Source organism: Episyrphus balteatus, chromosome 1 (assembly GCF_945859705.1).
Source record: "Episyrphus balteatus chromosome 1, idEpiBalt1.1, whole genome shotgun sequence".
In the NCBI taxonomy this organism is placed as follows: domain Eukaryota; kingdom Metazoa; phylum Arthropoda; class Insecta; order Diptera; family Syrphidae; genus Episyrphus; species Episyrphus balteatus.
Window position 1 is genome coordinate 47,918,100 of NC_079134.1, and position 11,063 is coordinate 47,929,162.

The 11,063-nt window shown below is 33.3% G+C and overlaps 1 protein-coding gene across 1 annotated transcript in view; it reads left to right on the forward strand.

Annotated features, from left to right (window-relative positions):
• LOC129906758 (protein Wnt-10a) overlaps nt 1–9,771 on the forward strand; it is a 69,136-nt gene extending 59,365 nt beyond the window's left edge. The window contains exons 4-6 of the mRNA XM_055982659.1: nt 8,570–8,952; nt 9,011–9,380; nt 9,441–9,771. Of these exons, the coding sequence (XP_055838634.1) occupies nt 8,570–8,952; nt 9,011–9,380; nt 9,441–9,628 (941 nt within the window). The 3' untranslated portion in view covers nt 9,629–9,771. The remainder of the gene's footprint in view (nt 1–8,569; nt 8,953–9,010; nt 9,381–9,440) is intronic.
• The last annotated feature ends 1,292 nt before the right edge of the window (nt 9,772–11,063 follow it).

Genomic DNA, 11,063 nt, shown 5'->3' on the forward strand with positions numbered 1-11,063 from the left:
TTATAAATACAACTAGAAAAAGTAAATATTTTAAAAAAATTAAAGTATGATTCAAATAAGAAACCCTTATAATAAAAAATTCTGACAATCATATTGCAAAAAATAAAAATTAACTCTGCTCAAGAAATTTAATTTTAAAATGAGACCAATAACCAAAATTAATGAAATAGAGTAAACAAAGGTTAAAGTAGAAATAATATGGTATAGACTCATACGTCAACGTCGTAGTAACAACAACAGCATCATCAAACAACATCATCACCAAAATCAACAGCAGCATCAAAACACCCAACAACACCTTCATGTCCAGATGGGCCAACAGCAACAGCAACAAACTCTTCCTCATTTTCAGCAGCATCAGAAGCAACAACAACCATACTAGTAGCATTAGCGTGTGAAAATATTTCCTCTGATTCCTTATCAATTATCTGATCAACAGAGTTAATATCAACGGTGGTATTTGTAGAAGTACTATATGAGCAAAGCACTTCAAGAGAGTTTACACTTGTTATACATAGAGGTTGTCTTTGTTCATCATTAGTTTGTCTAATATAAACTCTGCCTTGTCTAGTAAACACAGCATGCAAGATACCTTTCTTTCGAAATTCAATAGCTTTTCTATAAATTGAATGGTTGTGTCTAGTTAAGCTCTCATACACTCGCACAAACTTATTTCCCTCAAACCCAAGATCAGTCAAGGTTACAGCTTTAGAGTTTAGCTTATAGTAAGCAGTTGCACTTTTCAAAACGTTAACTTTATCTTGTGCGTGCAGAAGTTTAACAATAATTGCACTAGTTGTTGTTGAGGAGTTTTTCGGTTTAGTGCGAAGAATGTGAATCGGTGACGACGGTACATAATTTATTAAACTACAGAAACGATCAAAAATATTCCTAAGATTTTCATTGTTTCGTATTGGTATTCCATGTAGTACCAGATCTCCGGAAATATTATTGCGTGCAAGTGCATCAATTTCCATTTTCAACATAGTGTTATCTTTTTCTAACATTTGTGCCTTAACTAGAGAAAGCTCTTCTTCGTGCGTGTCCATTCTACTTCCCTGTTGCTCCAATGTGTCAAGTCGGTTACCCAATGTAAACAATGAGTGATTAAATGATCCGAGTCTCTGATTGAATGTGTTTTCTAGTTTTTTAATTTTGTCATCAAAATCAAGTTCAGAATTATTAATCCTCAAAGTTAAAGCGTTGTGTTGTTCATTGAATGACTTTGTAAGCGTTTTCGTTTTTTCATCAACATCACGTTCTAAATTGTTAATGCGCGAAGAAAGAGTTTTATTCATTGTGTTAATTTCAGATTTTAGTTGTGATACAATAGTTTTAGAGATCGATTCAAGTCGAGTCTCAATTTTGTTAAGTCGAAGTTCAATTTTGTTCCACAATTTTGATGTAGCAGAGTTTGTCACAGGGGAACTGATATGAGAGCTTGGACTGGAAGAACTCTTCTCCATCGACCTGAGCTTTCGTTGTTGCTCACCTGACATTTCAAGTTGTTTTGTATTTTTATTTCACAGAAATTAAAATATAAAATATTAACCAAACTTGTTTTAATGCTTTAAATTAAATGTTCAATGTAAAGTTATGAAAAGTAAGTAGATTTTTGATTTAATTAAACTTTGGTAATACTTTAAATGTTTATTAAGACTGTATAACAAGAAATTAAATCACTTTTTGCGGAGCTATATTTTATGCTACTTTCTTGTACACATGCTTCTATATTTACGATGATGGCGAACTCCGAAAAAGTGGGTCTCGCAATTCCGTCCGTGCGTCTGTGCGTCTGTGCGTCTGTACGTCCATCTGTACACATTTCCACAGCCTAAACGAGTGGAGGGATTTTCTTAAAATTTTTTAACAGATGATTTTTATGGAATTCTAAAAGTTGTTTTTTTTTTGTTTTTTTATATCTCGTTTAGAAAGTGTACCTCCCATACAAATTTTCCATTTCAAACCAAATATCTCAAAAACGGCTCTAACGATTTTGATTAAAATTTGCAAACGTAATATTCAAAGCCATTGCAATAAGACTGCATTTTTATTTTTTTCCAAAAAAGTCACATAAATTTTCTTTTTTTTTTTCATATAACAAAATTTGCGCCTAAATGTCGGCTCTTCCCCAATATCAATTATTATCAATTTTTTTTTAGTTTATATAGAGCCAGTTCTTAAAATGTACAAGTAAACTAACATAAAAGTGCTTTGGACTTTGCAAGTACGTGCGACCCAAGTCGTGCATTTTATTTCTAGTGACTTCACGTATGTTAGGTCGAGTTGAATATATTATTAAGATTTCATCAAAACTGCAAACTAAACTGAAAAGGCATTTTTTAAAGCTTTATATCATCAAAATTGCATCCAAAATGTTTTAAAATAAAAAGTTAAAATAGAAAAGTAATAAAATAAAGTCTATTGTTTAACTTTCAAGTTAAAAGTTGAAACTCGATTAACCGGGATGGTCGGGACCGAGCCCATTACGGATAATTGAAAATCCCGAATAATAGAACTTTCATTACTCAAACAAAAATTAATGGAATGGATCAATTTTTTTTTTTTATTAAATCTCAGTTACGCTCGCAATCAATATAAACCAACTTTTCACACTTTGTACCTATTTTTAAACCCTTTTCTTTGATCAAGTAGGTAAATTTTTACATTCGTTTACGGCAAGCAGAGCTATTTCAAACTTTCAACTCCAAATTGATCTTCTAAAAAATGCTTAAAAAGTTTATAGTTTATACAAAGAATGCTGATTCCGAAAAAGAATTTGTTTTGTCGATCAATCTTTACTTTACTGCGTTCGTTTTTTGTGTCCCAGGTCCCACAGCTTCCTGATCAATGAAATTATATAACACCAGGACAATTTCGTTAAGAGTTCCACATAGAAACCATAGTAAATCCCATCATTTTATTCCCTGATTTGTATTTGAAATCCTTAAGTTCGAAAACGAAATATCATTCAATTTTGATGACGCTTTTTCCACTTGAATACGCACATTATTTTTATTTGATTTTCGATTTAGGTTGTCTGTGTAAGTGATTGGCTAGTCAAAAAGTCAAAGGGAGGAAAAAAATAAAAAAAAAAACACGACCTATATCAACTGTCCAGAGAACTTCTTCTTCTTCTTCGTTGGTGAAGGACTGCTGCTGAACTGCTGTGCGGTATATTGATGACCGGCGACTTCAAGTTCGATCGAAATGTGTACAGCATGCAAGTTTCACGGATCAACAACGATCGCAATGAATCTTTTATGTCGGTCCCAAAGGAACCACAGATCGTAATTTATGTTCAGCGGTGTTGTTGCCGCTGCATAAATTTATGCAGACGATCATCTCCTTCCACGTTCCACATGCATACATCTCGCATATAATATGTACCTACTTTTCTGTTGCGCTTGCGCGCAGTTGCTCTTCTTTTTTAAAGACGAAGAAACAAACGACAGACAATGATGACGACGATGGGCATTCCGAATCGACTTGACTTGAAGTCGACGAAACTTATAGTCAATTGGATTTGAGTTGGAGTTTGAGAGTGGAGGATCGATTTGATTGATGGCGATTTAACAATATGTTTAGTGATCAATTGTCATTGTCGTAATCAATGATCACCGAAATGGCAACAAGCATTCAGTGGTTTGCCACCAACAAACCACCATCACCAGCATTAGCTGCACCATATCATTGATATGGGGGACGACAATTCTTGTTCCGTGAGCCTGAGCAATGTGCTGTGCCATTTCCCTCACTCGTCATCGCATCGGTGCCATCAACCATCGTCTTCGGTCGTCCGTCGTCAAGTCGTCATTGGCAATCGGAAAGAGGTTGGAGCAATCTGTCACATCAATGTGAGTGATAGACGTTGTGGCTTAATTCAAATCCACTCCATCAGGTTTGCATACAACATTATTTGTTATAGCGTCATCGTCTGCATGTCAGTTGTCAACTTGCTAGCTATATAAGAGACATATGCAAGCAGCATGCTGCACCTTCGATTGATCTTTGGGGTGATTTGATTACGACTTGATTGAATGCACTGATCATGGATTGACTGCGAACTGTTGACAATTGACTGATGTCTTCGAATGTGTAGCCATGTGTCAGCCAGTTCCCTTGGCCATGGATGTGGACGCGGACGAACGAACCATGTCAAAGATGACATTTCGCGATGAACATTATTTGATGATATGTTAAATGATGATGTTGATGATATTTGAATGCTGGATAATAATCTTGACCTACACGGGATTTTGGATTGATTTGGATATAATGTCACAATTTGAGTTTTATGAATGACGTTTTTTTATATATGTTTGTTTATGGTCATATCATTCAATTATCGTCATATAACAATTGAATTAAAAAAAACGAGGTAGAATACATTGTATTATAGAGTAGTTGTAGTAATGAAAAAGCAAAAATGCTACAATTGAACTAAGAAAGAAACATAAATGGTAACTAGAAAAGTAATTTTAAGGGATTTCAATTTTCATTGCGATACACTTTTTGTCCCAGTTTGTATGGTACTTATTCTGAATTTCATTATTTCTTAAAAAAAAAACACTCTTTCACTGAAGAACATTTTGTAGATTCTGTGGATTCTTAGTTCTTATAAAAAAAAAGAAATATTTTCACCAAGATTAAAAAATTAACAAAATGTATGTCAGCTGTTTTGATACCTTTCTCACACATAACTCAACCCATCAAAAAACACCCTTTCACCAAAAATATTTTTAATAACTTTTTAGATTTTTTGTCCCTGCCTTATCTTAAACGTCCATCTCGAATTTCATCAGTGTATCATGTTTTTCAAATGAGTTTCGGATATATTTTACATGTTGAAGTCAAACAAACAAGCGCCCTTACGTTTAATCGGTAATATTTTTTCTTAGAGCAATCGTATTGACTTCATTTTTATGTTATTAGATTCAGCATTAAAAAATAACCTCAAAACATGTGTAATATTATTATGTTCCACAAACTATTTTTGAAGTTATACTTCTTATGGGACGGTGGGTATGAAAATTTGTTTTTTTGACAAGAATGTCAAAGGGATTATGACGCTATCTGCAACTGGGCAGCAGGGCTGTCATTTCACCTTTAGGGTTGGCAGTACTTTAGTATTTAAAAATGCAGTACTCCGCAGTACGGCAAAAAAAAAAACACACACATCACGTGGCAAGTTGCATGTTTTATGTTGCAAGTGTGAGTGGCATGTGGCAAGTACCATTTGGCATGACACATGATGCAAGTGCATGTTGCATCTTGCATGTGGCAAGTAGCATAAGGCATGTGCCATTCAGTATGAAACATGTGGAAGTGTATGTGGCATGTTGCAGGTGGCATGTGGCAAGTTGCATGTGGCAAGTTGCATGTGACAAGTTGTATGTGACAAATTGAATGCGGTAAGTTGGTTGTAGCAAGTTGTATGTGGCAAGTTGCATGTGGTAAGCTGCATGTGGCAAGTTGCATGTGGCAAGTTGAACGTCAACTATCAAATAAAAAATCACCAGGTTACGATCTAATTACTGCTCAGGTTATGAAAGAAATGCCTTTGAAAGCCTTCATAAAACTCCAATATATAATAAATGCATGCCTTAAGCAACGGTATGTCCCACACCATTGGAAAATTGCTGAAGTTATTGTCATACCCAAGCAAGGTAAGCCACCTACAGAAGTGACGTCTTACAGACCAATATCGCTTATACCAATTATGGCAAAAGTTTTTGAAAAACTGCTTCTGAAGAGACTTAGCAAAATTATAGAAGAAAGAAGGTTAATCCCAAATCATCAGTTTGGCTTTAGAAATAAACATTCCACGATAGACCAAGTTCATAGAATAACGGATGTAATAGAAAAAGCATTAGAAGAAAAACAAGTATGTTCAGCTATTTTCTTAGATGTTGCTCAAGCCTTTGACAAGGTTTGGCATGAGGGACTTGAGTACAAACTGCAAAGGGATCTTCCCAGACAGTACTATGAAATATTAAAATCGTACATCTCAGACCGATTGTTTAGAGTAAGGTACGATCAAGAATATTCGGAATTGAAGAAAATAGAAGCCGGTGTACCACAAGGAAGTGTCGTAGGTCCTACCCTGTATTTACTATACACAAGGGATATCCCAGTTGGGAATCACACCATAATGGCTACTTTTGCAGATGATACCGCAATTTTGGTACCCGCCAAATGTGTCTCTAGGGGAGCAGTAAAGCTGCAATATGCCGTCGACACAGTCAGAGATTGGACCGAAAAATGGCGTATCAAACTCAATGAAACAAAATCTTCACATATAAACTTTACAAATAAAAAGATAAACAATATTCCAATATTCATTAATAATCAAGCTGTACCTTACCCCAATACGGCCAAATACCTTGGAATGACTTTGGATGCAAAGCTAAAGTGGAAAGAGCACATCAAAAAGAAAAGAGAAGAACTAAACTTGAAATATAGAAAAATGTACTGGTTACTTGGTAACAACTCTGATTTATCAACCCAAAACAAAATAATGCTGTATAATCAAGTACTAAAGCCTGTTTGGACCTATGGTATCCAATTATGGGGCTGTACAAAGAAAACAAATAGGGTAAAAGCGGGTGAGATGGCATACCTTTTTTGTTTTTGTCATATTTTTCAAAGTAAACCACATTTCATATTTCTAACAATGCAAAAATGTTCTATATTCAATATCCAACGTATCGTTTGTTTTACAGAATTTTATATTTTAAATTTATATTTTTAAATTAATATAGAAAAAAAGTTTAAAAAAAACCATCTCCCCCTATAGGGTGGGTGAGATGGCGCATGAGTTTGTTTTAGGTTTCTATAGCCAAATTCATTGCAAAAATGGTTGAACGATGTGAAGGAGTCAAGCACCAATGCATGCTGTATAATAGATAGCAACTAGTCGTCTTTTTTATAAAATTTGAACTTGGCTTAATTACTTAAAAAAATATTTTGAGGGTGATATGGCACATGCTAAAACTATACTCAATTAAAAAATTCTAGTAGGGAATGCGCCATTTCACCCTCAAAAAACTGCGCCATCTCACCTTTTTGTGCATAACTTATATTCGTAAGCACCCATAAAAAGCAGATAGAACTAGAGCTCAGATTTCACACGCAATGCATAACTTATACTTTCTTGTATGTATTGGTGTATCAAGGGCATCTAAGATCCCAACAACTCACAAAATATCGGAACAAAAAAAAAGGGAGAAAAAAAAATTCGAAAAAAATCATCACATGATTTGCTTTGAAATTTTTTTTTATTTTTTGTATCACAGGTAAAGAGACGATTACTGGCTACTTCGATTTAAAATATTTAAAGAAACCTAAAAATATTTTTCGTACATTTTTAGAGCAATAAATGTAAAAGATATTTAAAGTGCGCCATCTCACCCGCCGCGCCATATCACCCGCTTTTACCCTACCGAAATCATCCAAAAATTCCAAAACAAAGTCCTTCGTGGAATAGTTAATGCACCTTGGTACATAAGAAATAGCGATCTACATCGTGACCTACAAATAGAAACGGTTACAGAAGTTGTTATAAAATACGCTGTATCGCATAATCAGAGACTGCAAAGTCATACCAGTTCTGAAATGGTGTCCGTCTTGAATACAAGAAACCATGTTCGGAGATTAAGAAGAACCAAGCCTCATGAGCTTATGGTCTAAAAAAACATGGGAAAGTATTAAAAGTTTAAACTTCCCCCAAAGTGATTTTACAAAGTTAAGAAAGAAAAATCTGATGTCGATCTCTCAAGATTGGTCCTGATAAAGAGGTGGTTTTAGTGGTTAAGAGTCCCACACTACTTGGTGTCGAATACTGCCAAGTGTCTTTTGAAGATTTCCTCCCGTCAAAAAAAAAAAAAAAAAAAAAAAATGTGGCAAGTTGCATGCGTAAAGTTGTATGTGACAAGTTGTATGTGACAAATTGAATGTGGTAAGTTGCGTGTAGCATATACTGAGTGAGAAGTATAACTTCAGTCGCTTGTACATGTGTACACACACTCTTCACCCCCTCTCTTTAACGCGAAGAACACCCTTCAACCCATTTTTTTTTTATAGACTCTTTTTATCCTTGGTTCTTCATGAGGGCAACAAGAATCCCGCCGGGATGCAATCTAGAAACTCAGTCGGAAAATGAAAAATCCACCTACAACTACACTTGATTTTGCCATATGTAAATGTTTTATTTTACAGCAATTTTTTTGTATACTCGTAAGATTTTAATTTTCGATTTCCAGTTTTCATTTTTCCGGATTTAAGATTTTCGGTTTTCAGTTAACCAAGTTATTGAGGTTCTAGTTTTCGGCAAATTAGGAGTTCTGAGTTTTCGGTATTTTGGACCCTAGGGATATTAGATTTTCTGAATTTTAGATTTCCGGTTTTTAGATTCTTACCTCAACTCAATTGTAAAACATTATTTTGCACTAGAAAATTATTCCGATATATTTGTAGATATAGCTCAATGTGTTACAATCTTACAATATCAATGAAATTTATTTCCTGAGGATCTTTCATAATAAGTTTTTCTATTATTTTATTGCAGGTTATCGGGAAAGTGCATTTGCATTTGCCATATCAGCTGCCGGTGTGGCACACAGCGTTGCCAGAGCTTGCAGTCAAGGACGTCTCATGTCCTGTGGCTGTGATCCATCAGTCAATAGGAAAACCCTCAACAAAAATCTCCGTCAGAGTCTGGACAAAGAGAAGAAAATGTTTCTTCAATATCTCGAGACCAATCAAATTCTCACACCTGAAGAGGAGAAAAAATACGAACGTTCGAAAATAGCCAGTCGATGGAAATGGGGCGGTTGTTCGCACAATATGGATTTTGGCGTTGAATTTTCGAAATTATTTCTCGATTGTCGAGAAAAAGCCGGTGATATTCAATCGAAAATTAATTTACATAATAATCATGCTGGAAGAATGGTAAAAATGAACCGTTTTTATATGATAACTGAAACAATCATTATTTTTTTTTTTAAAGGCCGTTTCAAATAATATGGAATTCCGTTGCAAGTGCCATGGTATGTCTGGCAGCTGCCAGTTGAAGACGTGCTGGAAGTCAGCACCTGATTTCCATGTTGTTGGAAGAGTCCTCAAACATCAATTCCGTCGTGCCATTTTAGTAGATCAATCGAATTTAGGTAATGGTGAACCAATAGTCGTACTCAAGCGATCACGTAATAAAAAATCCAATATGGGAACATCGAATGAGCGCAGTGAACGTCCATCGCAGAGGAAATTACAACAAGACAAAAGCACTGTAAGGTCCCTTCGTAAATTAGAAACTGCGCTGTTTTACTATCAGCGTTCGCCGAATTTTTGTGAACGTGACCTTAGTGCTGATATTCAAGGTATGTCGAATACTGGCGTTTTTAACAAAACCTAAAAATATAATTTTCAATTTTTTTCAGGAACGGTCGGGCGTAAGTGCAATCGCAATAGTACAACCAATGATGGCTGTACGTCACTCTGTTGCGGGCGAGGTTACAGTTTAGTTAAGGAAAAACGTTTGGAACGCTGCCATTGTAAATTCAACTGGTGCTGCAATGTCGAATGTGAAGAATGTCAAATTGAAGAATGGATAAGTGTTTGCAATTAATAGAAAAACATGTCGTTGCAATAGAAACATCGAATTTTATACGTAAATAAAAATAAAGTTGAAACTCACACAAGCAAAATAAAAAAAAATAAATTTATCCTTCCGAAATATTTTTTAGAAACTTTCCAAAAAAATTAAATTAAATTAAAAACGAAATTTAAAAAAAAATAAATATTTTATATTAATAAATAGAACCAAAAGTTAAAATTAAATTTAAAAAAAATAATAATACTTTGTTATGTATAGGTTTATTCAAGAATGTTAAATTTTTGGTAAGAATATTAAGATTTATCTTTCGATAATAATTAAAATTTAAAAGGTATTTTAACTTTATAACCTTTTAAAATGGTTATTGTAATTTATTTCTTTTATACCTAATAACTCCACAATAAAAATAAATACCACCAGATTAGTCGCAAATAGGTTAATATTTTTATTAAATGAAAACAACAAAAAAAAAACTTTAATAAGAATAAAAAATTAAACTAATCAAATAAAAAAAAAAAAATAAAATATTATATTTGTATAGATTAATTTAAGAAAATCTACTTTATTTATTTATAACAATATAAAATGTAAATAAAAGAATTAGTAACCGTGGACTGTATTTCTTTTTCAATGTTGAAGATTATTTGACCTTTTCCCAAATAGCACATTGGATATTTTATAGTTTAAAAATTTTGTTTTTACTGGAAAATCAACTTAAAATAAAACATCAAGCTTTTTTAACACCGTATTGAATTTATCATACTTTTCGTTAATCATTTCTAAGAACTACATGTTGCAGCTCTCCAAGGTGGCGATTAATATGTTTTGTTAAAATAATGGTACCGAAACCTCATTCCGGTAATATATGGCGAAGCCTTTAAACGGACACTGTGGCGTATGGGTAACATTTTTTATGAAACAAATATTTTTTTTTTATTATTTTCTTATCATTGACCTAGAACCCCACAGAAAATTGATTGTCAAAAAAAAAGGAAATATTTTTTTAAAAATTCAAAAATGAGTTTTTGAACATTTTTAAAAATTTTAATATTGTGACTGACTGCTCAAATGCATCTGTTTTTATTAAAATGAATGAAGTCATTTCAGAAAAAGTTGGAAATAAAATAAAACAGTTCTATGATAGGCACCGGTAATAAATAATTGTTCAAAACAATTTTTTTAAAAACTTTTGTTGATGTTGGGGAAAAATTTTGTTAGGTAAATGAAAAAAAAATATTTTTTTATTTGACTTTTTTTGAAAAAAATTAAAATGCAGTTTTATTGCAATTGCTTTGAATATTACGTCTGCAAAGTTAAATCAAAATCGTTAGAGTCGTTTTTGAGTTATTTGGTTTGAATTGAAAAATTTGTATGGGAGGTACACTTTCTAAGCGACATATAAAAAAAAACAAACAGAAAAAAAAAACAATTTTCAAAATTCCATAAA